This window comes from Hypomesus transpacificus, chromosome 2, assembly GCF_021917145.1.
Source record: "Hypomesus transpacificus isolate Combined female chromosome 2, fHypTra1, whole genome shotgun sequence".
Classification (NCBI taxonomy): Eukaryota; Metazoa; Chordata; class Actinopteri; order Osmeriformes; family Osmeridae; genus Hypomesus; species Hypomesus transpacificus.
The window spans coordinates 1,114,421-1,141,141 of record NC_061061.1 but is presented as its reverse complement, the minus strand read 5'-3'; the positions used below and the strand labels follow the sequence as shown (position 1 = coordinate 1,141,141).

Genomic DNA, 26,721 nt, shown 5'->3' with positions numbered 1-26,721 from the left:
ACACATTCAGAACCCTACAACACTACACATTCAGCGCCCTACAACACTACACATTCAGCGCCCTACAACACTACACATTCCCTCACTGTCAGAGGAGATGACGCACACACGCGCCTACACACACACACACATTGCCTCTGTCCAGTTTGTACAAAGCTCTTTCTTCTACTGTGTACACATGTAAGAGTCTGTACACTACAGTGCTCAGATGACAGCGCCAACACAAGCACACCCCTGTGCCCCCCCATGCAGGCTGAGCACTTGCTCCCCACCCCATATAGCACCTTCACCTCCATGCCTCACCCTCTGCTCCGCCCCCAGGGCTGTGGTGCTCGCTCCCTATTGGTGCGCTGTGTGCATGGGCAACACAGATTGGGGCGTATCCCACAGGTCTCCGGGGTTCTCACTTAATATTTCCTGCCTTCACTTTTGGTCACTTTTCTGGCTTTATGAAATGCATGCAACTATTTTAAAATGACTGGATATTCTGAGCCACCTTATTTCAGTTCCCTAGAGATAGGAGCCCCTTTGCTCTTCTGCCTGTCAGTCATGCCTCGATTGTGTAACGGTTCAAGACCGTTTTTGTTTAGTTTCTGTATTATCGTGTGTAGTGTCACAGTGTTTCCTGAAGAGGGCGCTGAGGAGACATGTAATCTGCCTCAAGCCCCAAAGGGCAGAGCTCACTGAGGTGTTAGTAGAGCCCCTTTAAGTTGAGTGGCCGGTTATAGAGATTTGATGAAATGCAGATTTTGAATTTTGAATCATGTTTAAGAACTTGGTAATCAAAATGCCTTTGTATACCCGGTTTTACTGATACTCATATTTAAGGTGATTTGTATATAACCTGTCATGTAACCTATCTTGGCTCACTAGTAGCAGGGCCGCATCTGAACTCCGTAAGTCTGTGTTAAAGGTTTAAAAGGTTCAAGCTCTGCTTCAGATGCAGTTCTTTACTTACTGAAACCACAAGCACCTTGCGAGGGGGAAGGAGAAGATGGAGTCACCATCATGGAGCATAGCGTGGACAGGAGTCCACCCCACCCAGCCTCACCGACTAAGCAATATGAAACCACTGACCACAACAACAGTCCATGTTATAGCACTTCCCAATAGGTAACATGAAAGAACATTGACGCAACCCGTTTTGTGTATGTAATAGTATGAGCACTCTGTTGGGGAGGGTTATTTTTTAAAGAAAATAAATTTGTTTTTTATCAACTTGTTTTTCTTTTTATGAGTTATACACCCACAACATGTACACAGTGCGATGACGTTTGAAAGGTTATTGTTACGACCATAGTTACGTTTAAACTCTGGGGTTTTCTAGTTGATGATGCTCAGAGTAGACAGATGATTCACATTCGTTTGTTTCACAGCAATGAAAATATACACGCTGGATAACTTAATAGTTAACAATAGTTTGTCAATCGTTTATTTGCCAAGACATATGGAAAATACATTACTATAAATGCGTTTTAATCACATCGTTCTTGAGTAAAGGCGGAGTTAGACGCTTCCAAACCGACGTATTAGAAAGAGCCCACCTCTTCCTGTCGGAAAGGCAACTTCTCCATATTTAGCTGGCCAGAGCCCCGCAGAGTTGATCATTGTGTCAACCGGGCAAAAAAATCTGACATTATCGGGGAATACAACCGACGCTTGACAGCTCTAGTACAACAAGATTGCCCGCATGACAGCTGACATCTGGGGAGACATTACGGTGGAACACTACACACCGTTACCGGCGGCAAGCTCGCGACAGCGGATTTTGAGCAAGTAAAGTGTCCGTCGTCTGTCAGAATTCGAGCTAGCTAACGTTAGCTTGCTAATTACCCCAGTCTATGGGTACTGGGTCTAGCTACATTGTCTTTTTGTTTTCTGTGGAGGGGTGATATTTCAACAAAAGTCTAATAAATTTACTATTATGATATCTTGACAGTTTCTTCCCGTCCAGTCCTCGCAGTAGTTGGCTAGCCGTTAGGTAGCTAAGCTAAAACCGCTGTCGTTAAGCAACTATCGCCGTGGCAGTGAAAGCTGATTGGATACTTTGGCCGTGTGAACGACTGGGCAGACACAGGGACACGGAAGACCCCCTGACAACCCCCGGCCAACCGGACACTAGAAAACGGTTAGACAGGGCCTTTGACAGAAAGAGTGCTGTAAGGGGGCTCGCGAGGGACTTCGACTAGCGCCGTGAGGCGCAGTGTCTCCGCTGAGGTACCAGATTCAACTAAGCAATAGTCCCTGACATTTGACAATTGAGATCCGGACAGGGAACCGGACAGGGACCTCATGAATGGAAATCGGAACTACAGGTAAGTGTACAAATACAGTGGTGAAACAAGCGCAAACTATCTTCCAAATTATCAAGTTGTTTGCATGACATTTCAACACGAGCAGCCAAACCTCTGTCTTTACTCAGGACAGCAAAATAATTTGAATAGTGGCTGAAGTAGGTAGGCTAGCTAACTAACGGAATACATAACGTAACCGCTTCATGCCCCGAGGTTAGTCACGATTAATCATAGTTGACGCACGTTCTGGTGGGGGTTAACGCCTCGTGCTCAGGTGTGTTTGACAGCTACCGGAAAGCCGTGAAGGGCCACCCGTAGCTTTGTTCAACTGTAACCAGGGAGTTTCACTCTATTGTGCTGGAGTGAGTCACAGTTGAAACGGTGTCATTGAATTTCTCCCCCTATTCGCCATGTGTCAGGGCTCACTTCAAGAGACTGTTCTGAGTTAGATTACTCTGTGGCTTGCAATCTCCAGTTTATACTTCTCGGCGTTCCTTATTAACTTGGCTTATTACTATTCCATGGTACTGTATATTCGGCTCATAATTAAATCACCATGGTGATGCGTGACAAGTATATTCATTCATATTTAGGCTATCTAGGTCGGTTGGACAGATGACAGGGGCAGTGATAATCGCAGTTTATTATCGCAAGATTCCCTCTAACAGACCATGAATGATGGACAACATTGGTCATCCCAATAGTCATGATTCCACTGTTCATTCAGCAAAAGTTGGCCCATAATAAACAATAAACAAATTAATTACTTTATTACAAAGTCTGCCTCTGTGACCTTAACAGTGACAGTTAGCCGTTAGCGTTTGGCTTTGTGTGAGCAGTAAGGGAATCCCTCCACCTGGTGCTGTGGTAGTAGCAGTTAGACATGTGATACAGCTCCACTCCACCTCCTCTCCCCTGGTACAGCTCCCCTCCTCCCCCCTTCCTCCTCCCCCCCCCCCCCCACCCCTTCACGTCAAGGCTTGCCCCCAGGTGTGGCAGTTCACAGGGGGGCAACTAAACGCCAGGGTTTTCCCCATCAGCTGCAGAACGGTTAACAGACAGATCAGTTGGTATACGTGTGAGAGTGTTTCTGTGCGTCTGTGTGTGTGTGTGTGTGTGGGGGGGGGAGGTCTCTCAGTGAATTAATAAAAGGTTGTCAGTCAGCTAGCCAGTAGCTATGAAAGTGTGGCGTGAGAATATGGTGATGAAGTGCCAAGTGTGTTTGTGAGGGAACAGCCCCACAAGACACAGGTCTATCCTGGTTCTGTGGCTGACATGGTTTTAATAAGCTTGGCCTTTTCAGACATGACCAGTATGTGATATAAAGTGAGATGTGAAATGTTGTCAAGAACAATTGGACATCTTATTCTATTATTTATATCACATGTACATGTGGGTTTCAAAGTATACTTAATCATATAGGTTATTCATTATTATTACAGGTTTAGATGGGCTGCTAAGTAGGGCTGGGCAATATGGGTAAAACATTATCGGTATAGATATTTATATTTACATTCGATAACGATAATAAAACAATACACAGATCTGTAGTAGCTAAATAAGTTTCCTCCTCAACTTTTTCCCTACACTCGGCATCAAGTTTAGGCAGAGCGGTGTGAGAGAAATGTTTGCGGCCAGGGAGCACGTACCTGGGGTCAAGTAACTTAAGCTTTTTAAAACCTTGCTTTTTGTCAATAGCCTACTTATCAATACCTTGGCGCAAACTCACACTTTCTGCATGTTCCAACGAGTGATTTAGCTTCAGGTGGTAAAAAAGGTTTCATATATATTAGTATTATAATTGGACCAAAACGCTGTTCTTATATGTCCAGAGACGTTCTAAAAAATCCGCAAAACCGATTTACGGACCTAGGTTGCCTTGGAGATGTTGACAACATGGCGTCTGCACCAGATTCGTCGTTTTTGATTTGTGATTTTCCTACGTGTTGTTATATTATATAAAAAACGAATATGGACTTTCAACAGATCTACCAACACCTTTGTAAGCAGAGGTTTGTTAAAACGTTTGTTAACCGAGACCGTAGGTCGAGTAGGTGCAGTTTGTCGTATTACCATTACAAACCACCTGTTTGTTTACTAAACCAATTTGCACCGGACTTTGCTCTGCTCTTTGTCGGATTTCAAAAAGCCAAACAACTTCCAAATAACTGAAAAAGATTATTTTTATCAACAATTTCTTCATTGGAAGTTGCTCCCTCGCCATGGCTGTCGCTGCCACTGTTTTCGGCAATAAGACTAATTTTCCGCGGTTAACATTAGCTACTCCACTCGACGTGCTCAGTATAGTTTAGAGAGCGTAGGCTACCATTTCTCCGCAACTTCCTGCTGCATCACAGAAATTGAATGGACTGCTGTTCCTAATTAATCTCTATCGACATTATCGATATTATTGAATATGAATGTTACGATATCTTTATCGAGTGAAGTCATTACCTCAATAGTTATTTTTATCGATTTATCGCCCAGCCCTACTGTTAAGGATTGTTAAGAGGAACAGGGAATTCCTGTACCTGCACTTATTACAAATGGCAATAAACCTAAACTAAAGAGGCTGTCAGATATCCTGGAGGGCTGTAGATGCTGTCAGATATTGGAGATGCTGTCAGATATCCTGGAGGGCTGTAGATGCTGTCAGATATCCTGGAGGGCTGTAGATGCTGTCAGATATCCTGGAGGGCTGGAAATGGTGTCAGATATCCTGGAGGGCTGGAAATGCTGTCAGATATCTTGTAGGGCTATAGATGCTGTCAGATATCCTGGAGGGCTGTAGATGCTGTCAGATATCCTGAAGGGCTGTAGAGGCTGTCAGATATCCTGGAGGGCTGTAGATGCTGTCAGATATCCTGGAGGGCTGGAAATGGTGTCAGATATCCTGGAGGGCTGTAGATGCTGTCAGATATCCTGGAGGGCTGTAGAGGCTGTCAGATATCCTGGAGGGCTGTAGATGGTGTTCAGGGCTCCACATCCCTAACCCTGCTCTTCTGTGTGGACCAGCTGGCATGGTACTACTTCATGTTGACCTGTATGTTGGTGAGGGCAGTGTACTTAACATGCACGCACAGCACACATGCACGCACACACACACGCACACAAAGATGGTATTTACTAACAGCTGATAGGTGATTATCGGCAGCAGTAAAGGGAATGCAGCAGTAAAGGGAATGCCCCAGTACTTGTGAGTCACTCTGTGATTCAGAACAGACATGGTAGAGTCCCAGCCACACGCACACACGCACACGGACATGCACACACACACACACACACACACACACGCATAAACACACTCAGTAGAGAGACCTTGACACACACCTGTCTGATGGGGATTCCTGGTGGTGTGTGTGTGTGTGTGTGTCGGGGGGATGAGTGCAGTCTAGTCTAAACAGATAATATTCTGTCTACTGAGCTGAACTCTTAATATATCCAGGGGACAATAGACCTGGAAGGTAGTCTCTCATGTTACTCTCCTACTCTCTCTTCTACTCTCTCTCTCTGTCAGTTTTCCCGCTCTTCCTTGCTTCCTCTCCCTGGAGATGGTGTGTGAGTGTCTGTGTGCAGTGGCCAGCCTCCCAGAGGCAGGTGGCACATTGGTGCAGGTTTCTATGGAGAGTGCAGCCAGCGGCGCGGGTCATTGTATCTGATGGAGTTACCGTTGGTTTGTTTGTATGGGGCGAGACAGGGAGCCCCTAGTCCCTTTGATTGGTTGAAGCAGCCTCCTGGCTAAGCCTGTCCTGCTTGTTGTGTTCTGGGACACATTCCACCACACACACACACACACACACACACACACACACACACACGCACACACAGCGGAGGGATGCTGGTGATCTTCACACATACAGCTTAACTTCTGAGCCGATGTTTGAGCGAGCGGGGCGTGACCTTGTGGCCCCTGGAGGAATGTTCCCAACTGTTGATGAAAGCAGCCATGTTTGTGAGTGGAGAGACACGGCTGGCCTGCCTGCCTGCCTGCTGCAGAGAGGACCACCAGCCTGTTCATGTGAGGGGGCTTTGTGAGGGAGTGGGGGAGGGGAGGGAGGAGTGTGGGGGGGATGGAGGAGTGTTGGGGGGAAGGAGGAGTGGGGAGGGGAAGGAGGAGTGGGGAGTGGAGGGAGGAGTGGGGGAGGGGAGGGAGGAGTGGGGGGAAGGGAGGAGTGGGGGGGAGGGCAGGTGTGGGGGAAGGAGTCGGGGAGGAAAGGGAGGAGTGGGGGAGGGAGGGGAGGAGTGGGTCTTGGATGACTGAGAAGGAAAACTCAGATTCTCCCTTTCTTTTCTCTTCTTTTTCTGCCTATCCTCCTCCTCGCCTGTCCTCCTCCTCCTCCCTCTGTCTTCCCTCTGTCCTCCTCCTCCCTCTGTCCTCCTCCTCCTCCCTCTGTCTTCCCTCTGTCCTCCTCCCTCTGTCCTCCTCCTCCCTCTGTCCTCCTCGTCTTCCCTCTGTCCCCCTCCCTCTGTCCTCCTCCTCCCTCTATCCTCCTCCCCTGTCCTCCTCTCCTGTCCTCCTCTCCTGTACTCCTCCTCCTCTCCTGTCCTCCTCCTCCTCTCCTGTTCTCCTCCTCCCCCTGTCCTCCTCCCTCTGTCCTCCTCCTCCCTCTATCCTCCTTTCCTGTCCTCCTCCTCCCTCTGTCCTCCTACTCCCCCTGTCTTCCCTCTGTCCTCCTCCCTCTGTCTTCCCTCTGTCCTCCTCCTCCCTCTGTCCTCCTCGTCTTCCCTCTGTCCTCCTCCTCCCTCTGTCCTCCTCCCTCTGTCCTCCTCCTCCTCCCTCTGTCCTCCTCCTCCCTCTGTCTTCCCTCTGTCCTCCTCCCTCTATCCTCCTCTCCTGTCCTCCTCCTCTCCTTTTCTCCTCCTCCTCTTCCCTCTGTCCTCCTCCCTCTATCCTCCTCTCCTGTCCTCCTCCTCCTACTCCCCCTGTCTTCCCTCTGTCCTCCTTCTCCCTCTGTCTTCCCTCTGTCCTCTTCCTCCCTCTGTCCTCCTCCCTCTGTCCTCCTCCCTATATCCTCCTCTCCTGTCCTCCTCCTCCCTCTGTCCTCCTCCCTCTATCCTCCACTCCTGTCCTCCTCCTCCTACTCCCCCTGTCTTCCCTCTGTCCTCCTTCTCCCTCTGTCTTCCCTCTGTCCTCTTCCTCCCTCTGTCCTCCTCCCTCTGTCCTCCTCCTCCCTATATCCTCCTCTCCTGTCCTCCTCCTCCTCCTCCCTCTGTCCTCCTCCTCCCTCTATCCTCCTCTCCTGTCCTCCTCCTCCTCCCTCTGTCCTCCTACTCCCCCTGTCTTCCTCCCCCAGAAAGAGAGAGATCCTGGGTCATGCACCCTTAATCTCTTACCTTACCTGTAGGGCTGATTATGTCGTTTTTTGATGTGAGTTCCCGCGTTTTTGGTCCCCAGGCTGGGCCTCTCTCCCCTACTCCTCTAGCCTCTCTCCCCTACTCCTCCAGCTTCTCTCCCCTAGTCCTCCAGCCTCTCTCCCCTGGTCCTCCAGCATCTCTCCCCTACTCCTCCAGCCTCTCTCCCCTACTCCTCCAGCCTCTCTCCCCTACTCCTCCAGCCTCTCTCCCCTGGTCCTCCAGCCTCTCTCCCCTACTCCTCCAGCCTCTCTCCCTTGGTCCTCCAGCCTCACTCCCCTGGTCCTCCAGCCTCACTCCCCTGGTCCTCCAGCCTCACTACCCTGGTCCTTCAGCCTCACTACCCTGGTCCTCCAGCCTCACTCTTTGATCCTCCAGCCTCACTCCCCTGGTCCTCCAGCCTCACTACCCTGGTCCTCCAGCCTCACTACCCTGGTCCTCCAGCCTCTCTCCCCTGGTCCTCCAGCCTCACTCCCCTGGTCCTCTAGCCTCACTACCCTGGTCCTTCAGCCTCACTGCCCTGGTCCTCCAGCCTCACTCTTCGATCCTCCAGCCTCACTCCCCTGGTCCTCCAGCCTCACTCCCCTGGTCCTCCAGCCTCACTACCCTGGTCCTCCAGCCTCACTCCCCTGGTCCTCCAGCCTCACTCCCCTGGTCCTCCAGCCTCACTCCCCTTTTCCTCCAGTGTCACTCCCCTGGTCCTTCAGCCTCACTACCCTGGTCCTCCAGCCTCACTACCCTGGTCCTCCAGCCTCTCTCCCCTGGTTCCCCTGCCTCTCTCCCAGGCAGGAAGTTAGAGGATCCAGGAGATGAGAGACTGATAGAGTTGCTCCTCCATCCTTCTGAAACACACCCAATCATTTGACCACACACACACACACTCAGATTACTGTTCTGGTAGGATAGTTGATAGGCTGCTGTCTGTGCCAGCTGTGGGGCATGTGTGGCTGTGTGTGTGTTGGAGGGGGGGGGGGGGGCTAATTAACCCTCCTCCCACTCTACTTCATCCTTCTCTCCCTCCTCCATCCTTTCTCTCTCCATCCTTTTCCACCTCCCTCTCTTCCTCCTCTCCCTCTCTCTTCCTATTCTTTCCTGCATCCACTCCCACAGTGAGCTCAAAGGGGGGCTCAAAGGGGGGCTGTGTTTATGTGAGAGAGAAAGAGAGAGAGCCTGTGTTGTCTGGCTGCGTGAAAACTCCTGTCTGTTGTCTGTGTCTGTTAGACGTGAAGCTCTGTCTCACAAGTGTCTCTGAGGCCCCCTTGGGTCATTTCCATCACAAAGGTGTGTGTGTGTGACTGTCAGGGGAACCAACCGTGCCTGGAATTCCAGAGTCCCCTGTCTCTCCTCCTCTGCTCTGATTGTGACCCTTCAAAGTCTCGCCTACACACTCAACCCCCTGCCCAGGCCCCCTCCCAGGCCCCCTCCCAGGCCCCCTCCCAGGCCCCCTCCCAGGCCCCCTCCCAGGCCCCCTCCCAGGCCCCCTCCCAGGCCCCCTCCCAGGCCCCCTACCAGAGCTCAGAGGGTTAGGGTTAGCTCGGAGGGTTAGGGTTAGCTCAGAGGGTTAGGGTTAGCTCGGAGGGTTAGGGTTAGCTCGGAGGGTTAGGGTTAGCTCAGAGGGTTAGGGTTATCTCGGAGGGTTAGGGTTAGCTCGGAGGGTTAGGGTTAGCTCGGAGGGTTAGGGTTAGCTCAGAGGGTTAGGGTTATCTCGGAGGGTTAGGGTTAGCTCGGAGGGTTAGGGTTAGCTCAGAGGGTTGAGGTTAGCTCAGAGGGTTAGAGTTAGCTCAGAGGGTTAGGGTTAGCTCAGAGGGTTAGGGTTAGCTCAGAGGGTTAGGGTTAGCTCAGAGGATTAGGGTTAGCTCAGAGGTGACAACAGGGGATGCAGAGGAGGAAGATGGAAAGAGGAGAAATAAAACACTGATATTGATAGTAGAGAGTTGAGTACTGCTCTAGTCTCTACTGCCTTTAGAGAGTAGAGTAGAGGCAGTAGAGAGTAGACTAAAGTCTTGAGTAGAGGCAAGTATAGGCAGTAGAGACATTCAGTTCAAGTCTGTGACTCTGGATTAAAGTGACTCATGTGCCAAAAATTGTCTATATGGGGGTGGTGGTGTAGTATGAATGACGCACCGCTGCACACCCACACACGCGCACACACACGTGTCTCTTGTGTTTGGTTTCTTGAACATGTTTGAAGCCCTGGGACTCTTCTTCTATTCTGAGTGCAGCTCTGCCACTATATCCTACCTCTGTGTTATTACTCTGCTGAATAACAAACAAGCACTGTTTGTCCTGTGGTCTCCCCCTGCCCTCCTCTTCCCCCTCCTTCCCTCCCTGTCCTCCTCCTCCCCTCCCTGCCTTCCTCCTCCCCTCCCTGCCCCCCTCCTCCCCTCCCTGCCCCCCTCCTCCTCTTCCCCTTCCCTCCCCTCCATGCCCTCCTCCTCCCCTCCCTGCCCTCTCCCTGCCCTCCTCCTCCCCTCCCTGTCCTCTTCCTCCCCTCCTTGCCCTCCTCCCCTTCCTGCCCTCCTCCTCCCCTTCATGCCCTCCTCCTCCCCTCCCTGCCCCCTCCCTGTCCTCCTCCCCTTCCCTCCCTGTCCTCCTCCTTCCCTCCCCTCCCTGCCCTTCTCCTCCCCTCCTTGCCCTCCTCCTCCCCTTCCCTCCCTGTCCTCCTCCCCTTCCCTCCCTGTCCTCCTCCTTCCCTCCCCTCCCTGCCCTTCTCCTCCCCTCCTTGCCCTCCTCCTCCCCTTCCCTCCCTGTCCTCCTCCCCTTCCCTCCCTGTCCTCCTCCTTCCCTCCCCTCCCTGCCCTTCTCCTCCCCTCCCTGCCCTTCTCCTCCCCTTCCCTCCCTGTCCTCCTCCCCTTCCCTCCCTGTCCTCCTCCTTCCCTCCCCTCCCTGCCCTTCTCCTCCCCTCCCTGCCCTTCTCCTCCCCTTCCCTCCCTGTCCTCCTCCCCTTCCCTCCCTGTCCTCCTCCTCCCCTCCTCTCTTCTAGGAGTCGTTGGGGCCCAGGCCCTGTTCTCCGTCCCCCGGCGGCCTGGCTATGGCACCATGGGCAAGCCCATCAAGCTGCTGGCCAACTGCTTCCAGGTGGACATCCCCAAGATGGACGTCTACCTGTACGAGGTGGACATCAAGCCTGAGAAGTGTCCCCGCAGGGTCAACAGGTGACGCTGGCACCCTCAGCTGGTCTGGAACTGGGGTACAGGGGTGTTGGGTAGAGGGCGTGGTAGAGGGGTACAAGTTAGAGATGTGTGTCTGCAGGGAGTTGGTGGGTAGAGGGTGGGGTAGAGGTGTAGAGGTGAGGCTAACAGGTGTGTGTCTACAGGGAGGTGGTGGACTCCATGGTGCAGCACTTCAAGGTCACCATCTTCGGTGACCGCAGGCCAGTCTACGACGGGAAGAGGAGCCTCTACACAGCTAACCCCCTGCCTGTAGCTACTGCAGGGGTGAGACACACACACACTTACAGACCCACACACACACATATATACACATGCCTACAGACCCACATACACACACACACACTTACAGACCCACATACACACACACACACTTACAGACCCACACACACACATATATACACACGCCTACAGACCCACATACACACACACACACACACACTTACAGACCCACATACACACACACACACACACACACACTTACAGACCCACATACACACACACACACTTACAGACCCACACTCATACACACGCACATACATGTGTGTAACCCCGCCCCCTCTTTGTTCCCATAGGTGGACCTGGATGTCACTCTGCCGGGGGAGGGGGGTAAGGACCGCCCCTTCAAGGTGTCCATCAAGTTTGTGTCACTGGTGAGCTGGCACATGCTGCACGAGGTTTTAACAGGTCGCAGTGTTCCTGAGCCCCTGGAACTGGACAAGCCAATCAGCACCAACCCTGTCCACGCTGTGGACGTGGTCCTCAGACACCTGCCCTCCATGAAGTGAGTCGCCGCCCTGGTGGCCTGGGGCAGCATAGCCTCCCTCACTCCCCTAGCATAGCCTCCCTCACTCCCCTAGCATAGCCTCCCTCACTCCCCTAGCATAGCCTCCCTCACATAGTTTTGTAGTCCTGTATATGTTTGTAGTTCTCTCTCTCCTCCAGGTAGGTGACCTCTGACCCCTCCATGTGTGTGACCCTCAGGTACACTCCGGTGGGGCGCTCCTTCTTCTCCTCCCCGGAGGGCTACGACCACCCTCTGGGCGGGGGGAGGGAGGTCTGGTTTGGCTTCCACCAGTCTGTACGGCCGGCCATGTGGAAGATGATGCTCAACATCGATGGTGAGTCACACAGCTGGTCTTTACATTTACATTTATGCATTTAGCAGACGCCTTTCTCCAAAGCGACTTCCAAGAGAGAGCTTTACAAAAGAGCATAGGTCACTGATCATAACAACGAGGTAGTCCCAAACATTGCAAGCAGCCAAAACATGAAGCATACATTTTAAATCCGTTATAACTAACCAACAAGTCTCTCAATAAGTCATTGTGAACCTGGAGGAACCTAACATCAGTGTTAGTTTCCCTGAGTGTCCCTGACGGAGGTCTTTATAGATCAGATGTTAGGGGAAGGCCCTTTATCTCCAGCGAGGTTAGCCAAGGACACCAATCTGGACAAGGAGGGTGCAGTACCTCTAGCAAGCACCAGAGGGGGGCAGGAGAGCAGGTCTAGGCTGATCAGGTGTAGGCTGATGGCGTGTGTGTGGTTAGGGTTAGGGTTAGTTAATAGAACAGGATCATAGTAACCCCCTATTTACACCGGCAAGTGACCATCCAAAATGGTCAACTGACCTTTGTAGGGTCATCACCCTCAGAAATAATTTGTACAGATAGCCACCTGACTTACTATAAACAATCCCCCAACAATTGCAAACACTTTACAACCTCTCAACCTTCTACAACCTCAGCTTAATTATCTCCCCTTCCTGCAGACAACATGAGTTGTTGTTCCCGACTCTGGTCCTTAGCCCTTGTTGTGATTGCAGTAGTAGTAGTTCCCTGTGTTGACCTGGTCCATCCGGTGCTGTGTGCTAGCTGTGTGCTCTCTGTCGCCCCCTAGTGTCGGCCACAGCCTTCTACAAGGCCCAGCCCGTCATCCAGTTCATGTGTGAGGTCCTGGACATCCACAACATCGACGAGCAGCCACGCCCACTCACAGACTCCCACAGGGTCAAGTTCACCAAAGAGATTAAAGGTAAGCAGCAACCTGTGTGTGTGTGTGGGTGCCCTGTGTGTGGGTGCCCTGTGTGTGTGTGTGTGTGTCCTGTGTGTGTGTGTGTGCCCTGTGTGTGTGTGCCCTGTGTGTGTGTGTGTGTGAGTGTGTGTGTGCTTATGCTCATCAGCCTGCTGTGTCTCAGGTCTGAAGGTGGAGGTGACACACTGTGGAACCATGAGGAGGAAGTATCGAGTCTGCAACGTGACCCGCCGTCCGGCCAGTCACCAGACGTGAGTCAGCCTGCACGTGTGTGTGTAGCTACGGGGTCTGGGGTGTGTGTGTGTGTGTGTGTGTGTGTGTATGTGTGTGTGTGTGTGTGTGTAAATGCCTGAGGAAGGGGGTTAGGATATTCACCCAAACCAGTGTCTGACTCATTATCGGCTAAACAGTCCAAAGACCTTAGTCACCAGACACACATACCTTACACGCTCGCACACACACACACACAAAAGACCCTGTCTCCCTGCAGCACCAGGGTTGTAAACCTGGTTCTCCTGGTTCTGCTTAGGTTCCCCCTACAGCTGGAGAACGGCCAGACAGTAGAACGTACGGTAGCCCAGTACTTCAGAGAGAAGTACAACCTGCAGCTGAAATACCCCCACCTGCCCTGCCTGCAGGTGGGCCAGGAGCAGAAGCACACCTACCTGCCCCTGGAGGTGAGGCCCTGGAGGAACTCTGCTCTGCCCTGCCCCACACTCTCAACACCTTGTTCTGCTACCTTAACACTGGGTCTCCTGTGTGTGTGTCTCTCTTCAGGTGTGTAACATAGTAGCAGGGCAGCGGTGCATCAAGAAGCTGACAGATAATCAGACCTCCACCATGATCAAAGCCACAGCTCGCTCTGCCCCCGACAGACAGGAGGAGATCAGCCGGCTGGTGAGGAGCGCCCCCTAGTGGATAGATGATGGTATTGCTTTTAGAAAAGATTCAGCCTCTACATTGTAATGAAGGTATACATACACAGAAACCTCTTAACCTCTTTAGATTATATCAATGAATCACAGATTAGGTAGTAGGGTTGAATAATAAAGTTAGTGCAAGTAGTAGTTGGAACAAACCAACTGAAATATTCAGAAGGGAAATTTAACAACGTGAACATCTCTAGTTGGACCACACAACACTGTATCATCACCTGGATAAATGACCTCCTTTCTGCCTCCATCCCTGCCTCTCTCTCCCTTTCTCTTTCTGTCTCCATCCCTGCCTCTCTCTGCCTCCATCCCTGCCTCTCTCTCTCCCTTCCTCTCTGCCTCCATCCCTGCCTCTCTCTCTCCCTTCCTCTTTCTGCCTCCATCCCTGCCTCTCTCTCCCTTCCTCTCTGTCTCCATACCTGCCTCTCTCTCTCCCTTCCTCTCTCTGCCTCCATCTTTGCCTCTCACTTTCTCTCTCCCTTCCTCTCTATATCTATCTTCCTCTCTTTATCCCTTCCCCTCTCTCTCTCCCTTCCTCTCTCTGTTTCCAACCCTTCCTCTCTCTTTGTCCATCCTGCCTCCTCCACCCCTTGCAGGTGCGGAGCGCCAACTACGACGCAGACCCGTTTGTTCAGGAGTTCCAGTTCCGCGTGCGTGATGAGATGGCCCAGGTGACCGGGCGCGTGCTGCCCCCCCCCATGCTGCAGTACGGTGGGCGGGTGAGCTCTGAACACTTTATGGTACCTGCCTTTAAATCACGCCATCTCTCCATCTGTCTGTCTGGAGCATCACACTGTGTGTGAGTGTGACTGTATGTGTGTAGTATCTCACTGTGTGTGTGTGTGTGTGTAGCATCACACCGTGTGTGTGTAGTCTAAGTGTGTGTGTGTGTGTGTGTGTAGTCTCACTGTGTGTGTGTAGTTTCAGACTGTGTGCATCGTTGTGCATATAAATTACATGTTGAATGTGTGTTTTGCATCAACCACTGAGCTGGACACGGGGCCGGAATGAACACAGGGCAGGAATGAACACAGGGCAGTAATGAACACGGGGCAGTAATGAACACAGGGCAGGAATGAACACAGGGCAGGAATGAACACAGGGCAGTAATGAACACGGGGCAGTAATGAACACGGGGCAGGAATGAACACGGGGCAGTAATGAACACAGGGCAGTAATGAACACAGGGCAGTAATGAACACAGAGCAATAATGAACACGGGGCAGTAATGAACACGGGGCAGGAATGAACACGGGGCAGTAATGAACACGGGGCAGGAATGAACACGGGGCAGTAATGAACACGGGGCAGTAATGAACACAGGGCAGTTATGAACACGGGGCAGGAATGAACACGGGGCAGGAATGAACACGGGGCAGTTATGAACACGGGGCAGTTATGAACACGGGGCAGTTATGAACACGGGGCAGTTATGAACACAGGGCAGGAATCGACCTCAGCTGTGCATTTATTACAAAAGACAGGCAATTAACAATAAATGAGATTTGGTTATGTCATATGACAGGTCACTTTGTATGTTAATACACACTTTGAGTTGGTGTGTATCAATTAATTTGATATGTTTAACGCTTTAAAAATAATATAGCGCCATTAACGCAAGACAATTTTTGCGTCTATTAAACCAGAAAGTGCTCAAACCATTATTTGCAACAGGATACGTTTATTCCTCCTTTTTTAGAAAGATTTCTCTCTAATAATCATGACTTGGGTAAACCTCATAGGCTGCGTCCTGCGATAGCCTACTGCATCTGTCCTGCACTTTAACAGCCTGGCTAGCGATCTAGCTAGCTAACCTTCACACTCAGTGTGAACAATAGAACTAAGCAAACTAACATCCAACACGACACATACCAAAGTAAACACAAGTTTAACAATAGAAACTTAAACAATGCTTCCGTCAACAAAATTACCCCCCCAACTGACCCCCGTTCTGTCCTACCGCAAGCCATGCTGAAAACCAAGAGCGCAGTTGCGACCCTACATGAACACCGGTGCGAATACAACATAAAAACTACATTTCCCATTAATGAGTAGTTTGAACCCATCCACCATAGAGGAACTCATTCAGATCAGTACAGAGGCGCCCTCCCTGGAAATGTTGGATGCCTCTAAATGTGCTGAAAACTGGCTGTCAGCTGGTAAAAGGTCAAGACTCACATGCTACAAAGCTTGGCAAGCCAGTCAGTTTAAAACAATGTTACAATGAATACAAAAAAGTAATAAATGACTATGTAATGAATAAATAAGAAACCAATCCTGTTTCCGGTCAATTTTGTGTAATTCATTCAATAGTCTAATAATAATGCAATGTTTTCAAAAACAGAAATTGACTGTGCCCCTAAAATGTTTCACTTGGGGGCACGTGCTCCACCTGTCCAGTATTTTTGATAACCTTCAGGGTTTAAACTTTAATATTCAACGTGCACTTAAACACTTTGTGTTTATACAGTTGCTGCATATATTTGATGGGAATGACTATTCTGTACTTCCCAGGAGAGACTGTTTACAGTTCACGAGATGTCATACAATGTTCTATTTAAAATATACTTGTGTTCATTGATTTAATTCAGTGTTTTACATGATGATAACGAGCTTGGGGAAAATGCGATTAATTGCGATTAATCACAGCATATTTTGCGATTAATTAGTTTAAAACATATAATCGATTCCCAGCCCTAATATATAGATATTTCCTCCAAACACATTAATATCTATGAACTAAAACATTATTCCAGCCCACGTTTTTCAGTTACAGTAATATACAAGCTGTACACTCTACTGTTCTTTAAACACCTCAACACAGACAGGATTCTCAGAATTTGAACTTGTACAGTACAACAGTAATTAAGAGTTGTGGTGGTTATGTAAAATGCCCAGTGATGAGGCCAGACAGGGCTAATTTAGCAATACATGTAGCACTTGACATCACTTTTAGTTGTTTTGAAAGACATATACATCAAATAAACAGTCCAAATAATGTATCTACTGGTGTTCATATGGTTGACATTCCCCATTTCATCAGCGCCAAAAACGTTTTTTTGCTACTAATTAAGGAATCCTAGCTATGGAGACGTGACGGAAAATTGTTTATTGGGGGTAAAGTAAGAAAAATGCTAAATATAAATAATCCAACAACAGCCAATATGTTTGTAGTCTCCATCCAGCTGGCTAACTCAAGAGCTGGACGATATGTCCCATATCCTTGGGGGCAGAACATTTTCTTTAGATCGAAACTCAGTCAACAATACAAAACAAACAGGTGAATAACGATAAGTGAAATACGCTTTTGAATGAACTTAAATGTAATTATATTTGTTTGTTTTAACTTAATAACCTATTTAAAATGTCAATATAAGTAGGGATAAAAGTGTTCTTGTATTTGACCTTATTCACCAGAGGTACTTCACCTCGTCTGCTAGGTGGAAGTATCAGAAATGAATCATGAAGGGGGGGGAATATCCATGGTAATAGCAGAGGCCTTTTGACTGCCACAGTCTAATCTACTTCTAAAATGTTTACTGTTCAATTTCCTGTCCCCCGCCAATTTTGAAAGTATCTTTGTCGCCAAACAAAGATTGGATAAATGGAAACATTTATTTAATTAATTGCGCAGCCCAAGTGTGTGTGTGCATAGAGGTTTGTGTGTGTGTGTGTGCATAGAGGTGTGTGTGTGTGTGCATAGAGGTGTGTGTGTGTGTGTGTGTGCATAGAGGTGTGTGTGTGTGTGTGCATAGAGGTGTGTGTGTGTGTGTGTGTGTGTGCATAGAGGTGTGTGTGTGTGTGTGCATAGAGGTGTGTGTTTGTGTGCATAGAGGTGTGTGTGTGTTTGTGTGCATAGAGGTGTGTGTGTGTGTGTGTGCATAGAGGTGTGTGTGTGTGTGTGCATAGAGGTGTGTGTGTGTGTGTGCATAGAGGTGTGTGTGTGTGTGTGTGTGCAAAGAGGTGTTTGTGTGTGTGCATAGAGGTGTGTGTGTGTGTGTGCATAGAGGTGTGTGTGTGTGTGTGCATAGAGGTGTGTGTGTGTGTGTGTGTGCATAGAGGTGTGTGTGTGTGTGTGTGTGCATAGAGGTGTGTGTGTGTGCATAGAGGTGTGTGTGTGTGTGTGTGCATAGAGGTGTGTGTGTGTGTGCATAGAGGTGTGTGTGTGTGTGTGTGTGTGAGAGCCTGACCGGCAGCAGGTGACCCCTGCTCTGTGTTGCAGAACCGCACGGTGGCCACGCCCAGCCACGGGGTGTGGGACATGAGGGGGAAGCAGTTCCACACAGGTGTGGAGATCAAGATGTGGGCCATCGCCTGCTTCGCCACGCAGAGACAGTGCAGGGAGGAGATCCTCAAGTAAGACAGCTGAGAGGTTCCCTGCAGTACCTCCCTCGTCCTGCATAACGACCAGGCCATAACCAACCCTAACCCTAAATCATCTCCTTCATGTTATAACGGCCTTCCCGGGCCATCTTTCTTAGGTCTACTCTAAGCAAATGACTCTCTTAACACATCCCTCTCTTCCTGCCTCTACCTGTATCTCTCTCTCTCTCGCCCTCTTCCTGTCTACCTGTACCCCTCTCTCCCTCCTTTCCCCCTCTCCCTGCATCCTCTCTGTAGGGGCTTCACCGACCAGCTGCGTAAGATCTCAAAGGATGCTGGGATGCCCATCCAGGGCCAGCCCTGCTTCTGTAAGTACGCCCAGGGGGCCGACAGCGTGGAGCCCATGTTCAGACACCTGAAGAACACCTACTCTGGCCTGCAGCTCATCATCGTCATCCTGCCTGGAAAGACCCCCGTCTACGGTACCAGTCAAAACGTCCTCATCAGAGCGTGCGTAGAGACAGCTCGTGCATTGGGACTACGGTGCCTCTAACGCTGCTTGTTTGGTCCTGTAGCGGAGGTGAAGCGTGTGGGAGACACTCTCCTGGGCATGGCCACCCAGTGTGTCCAGGTGAAGAACGTGGTGAAGACCTCCCCCCAGACCCTCTCCAACCTCTGCCTGAAGATCAACGTCAAGCTGGGGGGCATCAACAACATCCTGGTGCCTCACCAACGGTAGCTGCCTCACACACTCTGGCTCTGTCTCATACACACAGATCAGCCAACAGATATATTGTTGTCCATATGAGATGAGATCCGTTGTCGCAAGGGAAGGTGAAAAGTCGTTAAATCTAGCGACAAAGCTGATTGGCAACACTGTTCCCAGCTTTAAGAGGCTGTGTTGAAGGGCTTCTGACCCCTCCTCTGACCCCTCCTCCTCTCTGCCTCCCCCTCCTGTCTGCCCCCCCCCCCCCCCTCTGACCCCTCCTCCTCTCTGACCCCTCCTCCTCTCTGCCCCCCCCCTCCTCTCTCCCCCCCCCCCCCCCAGGCCCTCAGTGTTCCAGCAGCCCGTCATCTTCCTGGGAGCCGATGTTACCCACCCTCCTGCTGGGGATGGGAAGAAGCCCTCCATCGCAGCGGTGAGAACACCTTTCTCATCTGGCAACTCTTACTTACTCTAAAACACATTATTTTTACTCTTTAATCATGTTCTCTTCTTCTTCTTCCTCCCTCCTTCCCTCATTTTCCTTCTGTCATTCTCTTCATTCCTCATCCTCCCTCCCTCCAGGTGGTGGGCAGTATGGATGCCCACCCCAGCCGGTACTGTGCTACGGTTCGGGTCCAGAGGCCCAGGCAGGAGGTCATCCAGGATCTGGCGTCCATGGTGAGAGAGCTGCTGATCCAGTTCTACAAGTCGACCCGCTACAAACCCACCAGGATCATCTTCTACAGGGACGGAGTGTCTGAGGGCCAGTTCAGACAGGTCTGTGTCACTGCTACTGGCTCTCTCTGTCTCTCTCGACAGGTCTGTCACTGCTACTGTCTCTCTTTTTCTCTCTCTTTCTCTGTCTCTTTCTCTTTCAACAGGTCTGTCACTGCTACTGTATCGCTTTCTCTCTCTCTCTCTTTCTCTGTCTGTCTCTCTCTTTCTCTGTCTCTCTCTCTCTCTCTCTTCGTCTCTCGTTTAGGGTTGTGACCCCCTATTGTCCAAGGTCGTGACCCCATGGTGTTTAGGGTTGTGACCCTGTGAGGTTTATGGTCTTGACCCTGTGATGTTTAGGGTCGTGACCCCGTGATGTTTAGGGTCGTGACTAGTGTTGGGGGTAACGCGTTATGTCATATAATAATAAGAAGACTTTATTTCTATAAAACATTTCATACAAGAATTGCAGCTCAAGTTGCTTTACATAAAAACAATAATACAAGTGATAAAAGGAATAATACAAATACAAGCCGCAGTCTTTGCAGTATCTCGAGCCACAGTCTCACAGCATATAACGCGTTACATACTATTATTACTTGAGTAAGTAACAAACTAATAAATGCGTTACTTTTTGACATTGAGTAATATTATTACAGTTAAGTAACTTGCGTTACTTGTCCAAGTTAGTGCATGAATTCAACAAATGACCTATAGATAGCAAATAGCCTTATAAATACAGATTGAAAAATGCACTTAAAACCATAAAAGAGATGGCGACCCGTTTCCACAACTCGCTACTAAAAGTAATAATAAAAGCAGAGTGCAAATTATACAATGGTCAACTTCTTCTGCAGGGCGTAAAGTAATATTTACGATTACAGGTAAGCGCGATATATAAATGTATCGACCCCCCCCGACCTGTTGTGTTGACCTCTTTTGGGGGGGTCCAAGTCTTAATTAAGGGGGTCAAACCCCCCCGTAATTCGCACACTGAGTAAAAGTAATATAATAAGTAGTAATATTACTTTGTACAGAAAGTAATAATGTAACTTATTTTACTGAACAGTAATAACTAATATATCACTTTTTTGAGTAACTTCCCCCAACACTGGTCGTGACCCTGTGATGTTTAGGGTCGTGACCCTGTGATGTTTAGGGTCGTGACCCCGTGATGTTTAGGGTCGTGACCCCGTGATGTTTAAGGTCGTGACCCCGTGATGATCAGGGTCATGACCCTGTGATGTTAAGGGTCACCAGGCCCAAATGTAATACGCAGATTTTGTTCACATTTTCTGCGGTTATTCAGACTGAAAATATTAAATAAATATTTCCACTAGCTTTCTGTTCTTATGTCGGAGCAACCGAAGATGTTCCACAACAGTTTGATTGTGAATATGGTTGATTGAATGTTGACAGACTTTGCAAAAAAGTATTGATCCATCCTCATAAAGATCGGCTGAAAACTCCCTGGCCCTGTCTCTTGCTGTAAATTTGGTCGAAAAGACCAAGTTTCCATTTAAATTCCCATCATTGTTGGCTAACGTTTTAATAATAGAGACGTAATACGAGTTGAGAAGTTTATTTACATTTTGCCTCAGACAACTTTTTTTGAAAATCTGTGGGTTTTCGTCGGAATTCTGTGCCTGCATATTCCGTTTGGGCCTTGTCATGACCCCGTGAAGATCAGGGTCATGACCCCGTGACGATCAGGGTCATGACCCTGTGACGATCAGGGTTATGACCCCGTAACGATCAGGGTCATGATCCCGTGGTGTCCCGTCCTGCTGCAGGTGCTGTACTATGAGCTGCTGGCGATCCGAGAGGCCTGCATCAGTCTGGAGAAGGACTACCAGCCCGGCATCACCTACATCGTGGTGCAGAAGAGACACCACACCAGGCTGTTCTGTGCCGACCGCAACGAGAGGGTGAGCCTGTTACCACACACACATACTCACACACACAGACACTTGTGTGTCTTACTGGGTCATCAGGCTGGGAGCTCAGCCTGAAGCCCTCCTCCCCAACACACTACTCTGCTAACGCACTGATGGAGGGAGCAGGCAGTTAGCAGCCTATAAGCACTGCTCATTTGAACAGACAACCCAATGATTTTCCCTCGCGTTGTCAGTTTCATGCGCTTCTCTGGAGGGAGTTCAGAGGTCGACTCAAAGCAGGAGGAGATGGGAGGACTTGTTACTTACCCAGAATGCTTTGCTCCCATGCCAGGTTGGACGTAGTGGCAACATTCCTGCCGGCACCACTGTGGACACGGACATCACTCACCCCTACGAGTTTGACTTCTACCTCTGCAGTCACGCTGGGATACAGGTACCACGTGTGTGTGTGTGTGTGCACTGGATGTTGGTCAACAATTGCTTTATTGGTGGCCAAGCCGCGAAGCGGCGAAGCCACCTTAAGTGTTTCTACGTATTCTTATTATTATTATTATTATTATTACACATCTTCTTCTGCCATGGGAGTCTATGGCAGCCCCTAGAACCAAATGGTCAGAAGTTGTGAATTTTGGCACACTATTTGGGACCAGTCCCCTCATCAATTTCACCAAGTTTCATGTCTCCCATTCCAACCATCTAGCGCCACCAATGGGTCAAAGTTGAAGGTGTGTTTACACATGTTACTTTTGAACCATATGCCCCATTGTCCAAAATGAGGTATCGTTGGATTCCCTGGATCAAGACGAGTTCAACGCACTCTATGACATCATACCCAGCTCTATAGATTCTCCGCCATTTTGAATGTAAAGGAAAAGCGTTTTTTCGCTACTCCTCCTACAATTCTTGTCGAATCTTCTTCATTCATTGCCACATATGATCTTCAGACCAAGCCTCACAGAAATCATCCCCTGGAGCTTTAATTTTCGCAACCGTTGCCGTTGTTAGTTACAGCCACATCAAATTTATGTGGCTGAATTGATGTGGCCGCCATTTTGAATATAACGTTTTTTCGCTACCTCTCCTATAAGGTTTGTCCAATCTTCACCAAATTTGGCACAGATCATCTTCAGACCAAGCCACACAAAAGAAATCACATGTTTTTTAGACTTTCTACACTCGACTGGAACAGCCAATCAAAGTCATCAGCCAATCAAAATCGTCAACCAAGCCACCATAAAAGAAGTGAGGTCATATCTCAGCACCTCTTTACTGCATTGACAACAAATTTGGTATAGGGACGAGGGACCCTGTTCTAAAGAAGTCCAAAATAGGTCATGCCATTTCACCTCTAGGTGGCGCTGCAATAGGCAAACATTTTCAGACCAAGCCTCACAAAAGACATCACATGGCGTTTTGATTTCTGCAACCGTTTGTTAGTTACAGCCAATCAAATTGAGCAACTGATCCGGAAAAAGGAAGTGAGGTAATATCTTAGCCAAGCTTTGATGCATTGACTCCAAACTTGGTGTATGGACTCAAGGCCCTCTTATTAAGAGGTTTGAGACAGGTAGTGTCATTTGACCTCTAGGGGGCATTACAATAGGTAGGATTGTGTTTTGACCAATAACTGTTGATTTGTTTGGCGTATTTAAGTCATTCCTATGTCTCGTGATATCTTAGGAGATCCCGCGTCTGATGCATGTTAACGCGTGATACCAGACGAATTGATGAGGCCGCCATTTTGAATGAATGAATAAAACTTTTTTCCTTACTCCTACACAATGTATCCAATATTCACCAGATTTGGCACAGATTATCTTCAGACCACAATCACCTTGCCATGTAAAAATATGACTGAATTACAGCTGTTTAAACTCGGGCCAAATCTGACCATGCGTGCCACAGGAGAAACGGCTTCCTTTTTGTATTCAGTAACTGTACACAGCAATTCCCATTGCTGATAATGGCTCACTGGGATAGACTGGCTCCGTTGAAGTGCAAGGTCGTAGGTTCGAATCCAGGCAAAGTCTCAGGCATGTCATGATACTGGTTTATCTGTTTAGTGAAGCCAGGTATGTGACAGTAGCTGTCGAGCAGTATAATCATAATGGCCACGATAATGTTTCATTCTCAGGGGATTTATACTCATGAAGAATCCGATTTATTGTGCTTTGTAGATATAGTGAATCTACATCTAGCCAGTGCATCGGATTTCTTGCATCATAACTTCTGAACAGATTTGTCATAAATCACAAGATTGGTCTCTTCTGATTCTACGTGGCATACCAAGTCGAAATATATCACATTGTCCCGTGTCCACCATTTTGGGCGTCGGCCATTTGGAATTTTCATAAAAACATACTTTTTTGAACTCCTCGTTTGCCGTTGCTCCTATTTTCATGGACATGTAATCAAATCATTTTCAGACTACAATCACCTCGATTTGTCAAAATATGACTGAATTACAACTTTTTATACTTGGTTCAAATCTGACAACGCTTCCCACAGGAAAAACGGCTTACTTTTTTTTACATAGTAACTGAACACAGTAATTCCTTGCACTGAGAATAGCTCACTGGGATAAGACGGGTTCCTCTGAAGTGTAAGGTCATAGGTTCGAATCCAGCCAAAGTCATCACGCATGTCATGATACTTGTTTATCTGTTTAGTGAAGCCAGGTATGCCACAGTAGCTGTCTAACAGTATAATCATAATGGTAATGATAATGTTTCAATCTCAGGGGATCTATACTCAAGAAGAGTCAGATTTATTGTGCTTTACAGATATGTGTCCTCTAACCTCTAGGGGGGCGATCCCATGTCTGACACATGTTAACTTGTGATACCAGCCAAATTGATGCCGCCATTTTCATTAATTAATAAAACGTTTTTGTCCTACTCAAAATGTATCAAATATTCACCAACTTTTACACAGATTATCTTCAGACCACAATCACATTGACATATCAAAATAGGACTGAATTACAGCTGTTTAAACTTGGGACAAATCTGACAACCGCTTGCCACAGGAAAAATTCTTTATATTTTTACGCAGTCACTGAAATCTGATTTCCAGCACTGAGAATAGCTCACAAGGATAAATTGGTGTCCTGGCAACGTCAGAGGTTCAAATCCAGCCAAAGCTGACAAGCTTGTCATGTCTCTGATTCTCTGTTTAGCGAGACTATAAGCCACTGCAAAGAAAGCCAGGTAAACCGCAGTCACTAGATGTCGAAAGTTTCTTCTGGGTCATCTGACCTGCTTGGCCACCACATTGCTGCTTGCAGCTATATTCTTCTTATTATTATTATTTACACCAATAATAAAAAGAATAGTTTTAAAGAGTCCATTAGCAGAGAAGCTCCTTGCTCCATGTAACCCGCCTCCTCCCCCCTCCCCCCAGGGCACCAGTCGCCCCTCCCACTACCACGTCCTCTGGGACGACAACTGCTTCACGGCTGATGAGTTCCAGCTGCTCACCTACCAGCTGTGCCACACCTACGTACGCTGCACACGCTCAGTCTCCATCCCTGCGCCAGCCTACTACGCCCACCTGGTGGCCTTCCGCGCCCGCTACCACCTGGTGGACAAGGAGCACGACAGGTTAGGGGGCGGAGGGAGAACACCGAGTTTACATTCTCTGCGTGCTACACCGTCACGCATCACATCCTCTCTCAAAGGGAGAACCCTTAAATTGAATAACATCTGTAACATTCTCTCTTTCCTCTTCTCCCTTTCCCTCCCTCTCTTTCTCCCTCCTTCCCTCTGTTTCGACCTCTCTTCCTATCTCTCTCCCCCTCTGTCTCCATCCCTCCACCTCTCCCTCCCCCAGTGCGGAGGGCAGCCATGTGTCTGGACAGAGCAACGGCCGGGACCCCCAGGCTCTGGCTAAGGCCGTGCAGATTCACCACGACACTCTGAGGACCATGTACTTCGCCTGAGCAGCCCTCCTCCTCCCACACACACACCACCCCCTCTCTCCCACACACACACCACCCCCTCTCTCCCACACACACACTACCCCCTCTCTCACACACACACACACCACCCCCTCTCTCACACACACATACCTCCTCTCATTTACCACCTTCTCTCTCTCACATACACACACGTACACACACACCTCTTCCCTTTACTCTCTCTCACACACACACACACACACACACACACACACATGCTTGGCCTGCCAGTCAAATATGGTGGTCCCCCTCCCCCCTCAACCACCACACCATCCAGTACATCCAGACCTGACACTGTGCGAAGACATGGAGAGGAATAGGACTAGAGGAGGAGACACCCACCTTGAGTAAGACGACTGGAGGAGGAGGACGACTGGAGGAGGAGGAGGAGGACTGGAGGAGAAGGAGGAGGAGGAGGACTGGAGAAGAAGGAGGAGGAGGACTGGGGCAGAAGAAGGAGGAGGACTGGAGGAGAAGGACTGGAGCAGGAGGAGGACTGGAGGAGAAGGAGGAGGAGGACTGGAGGAGGAGGACTGGGGGAGAGGGAGGAGGAGGACCGGAGGAGGAGAGTCCCCACCTTGACGAGGAAGACTGGAGGAGGAGGAGAGGAAGGAGAAGACTAGGATGCAAACGCTGCTTTAAAACCCCACAGGAGCTCAGGGGCACTATGCAATATCAGCCAGAACCAGCCAACTGCTATCTGTGGGCATCCTGACCCCAACACCACCTCCCAACCCCCCCAACACCACCTCCCAGTCCCCCCAACACCACATCCCAGCCCCCCCAACACCACCTCCCAGTCCCCCCAACACCACCTCCCATCCCCCCCAACACCACCTCCCAGCCCCCCAACACCACCTCCCATCCCCCCCAACACCACCTCCCAGCCCCCCCAACACCACCTCCCAGCCCCCCCAACACCACCTCCCATCCCCCCCAACACCACCTCCCAGCCCCCCCAACACCACCTCCCAGCCCCGCCAACACCACCTCCCATCCCCCCCAACACCACCTCCCAGCCCCCCCAACACCACCTCCCAGCCCCCCAACACCACCTCCCAGCCCCCCCAACACCACCTCCCAGCCCCCCCCAACACCACCTCCCAGCCCCCCCAACACCACCTCCCAGCCCCCCCAACACCACCTCTTGCAGTCTTGTGAAATGTAAAACTCTCACCCCATCCAGCCATCTTGCCTTTTACCCCCACAGACTCTCATCTTAACTGCCTGGGTGGAGCTGATGGGGGTGCTGGGTGGAGCTGATGGGGGTGCTGGTTGGAGCTGATGGGGGTGCTGGGTGGAGCTGATGGGGATGCTGGGTGGAGCTGAAGGGGGTGCTG

General features: G+C 49.7%; 1 protein-coding gene across 2 annotated transcripts; it reads left to right on the top strand.

Moving 5' to 3' along the window:
- Window positions 1-1,562: 1,562 nt before the first annotated feature.
- LOC124479892 (protein argonaute-3) lies at window positions 1,563-25,440 on the top strand. Of its 2 annotated transcripts, none has more exons than XM_047038848.1 (19): window positions 1,563-2,315; window positions 10,630-10,801; window positions 10,963-11,083; window positions 11,392-11,600; window positions 11,801-11,937; window positions 12,716-12,850; window positions 13,014-13,101; window positions 13,380-13,527; window positions 13,628-13,747; window positions 14,379-14,501; window positions 18,005-18,138; window positions 18,403-18,587; window positions 18,681-18,840; window positions 19,154-19,244; window positions 19,394-19,588; window positions 21,319-21,453; window positions 21,755-21,856; window positions 24,826-25,025; window positions 25,255-25,440. In XM_047038848.1, exons 1-19 carry the CDS (start codon window positions 2,297-2,299, stop codon window positions 25,361-25,363), a joined length of 2,583 nt encoding a protein of 860 aa, XP_046894804.1. In that variant the 5' UTR covers window positions 1,563-2,296; the 3' UTR covers window positions 25,364-25,440. The 2 variants fall into 2 exon arrangements, with proteins under 2 accessions (XP_046894804.1, XP_046894795.1); XM_047038839.1 differs by having other exon boundaries at window positions 14,379-14,522.
- The last annotated feature ends 1,281 nt before the right edge of the window (window positions 25,441-26,721 follow it).

Coding starts and splice junctions, on each gene's coding strand:
- LOC124479892 (XM_047038839.1), top strand. Junction 13,748..14,378: donor AGGAGGAGATCAGCCGGCTG/GTGAGGAGCGCC, acceptor CACCCCTTGCAG/GTGCGGAGCGCCAACTACGA. Junction 25,026..25,254: donor GTGGACAAGGAGCACGACAG/GTTAGGGGGCGG, acceptor TCCCTCCCCCAG/TGCGGAGGGCAGCCATGTGT.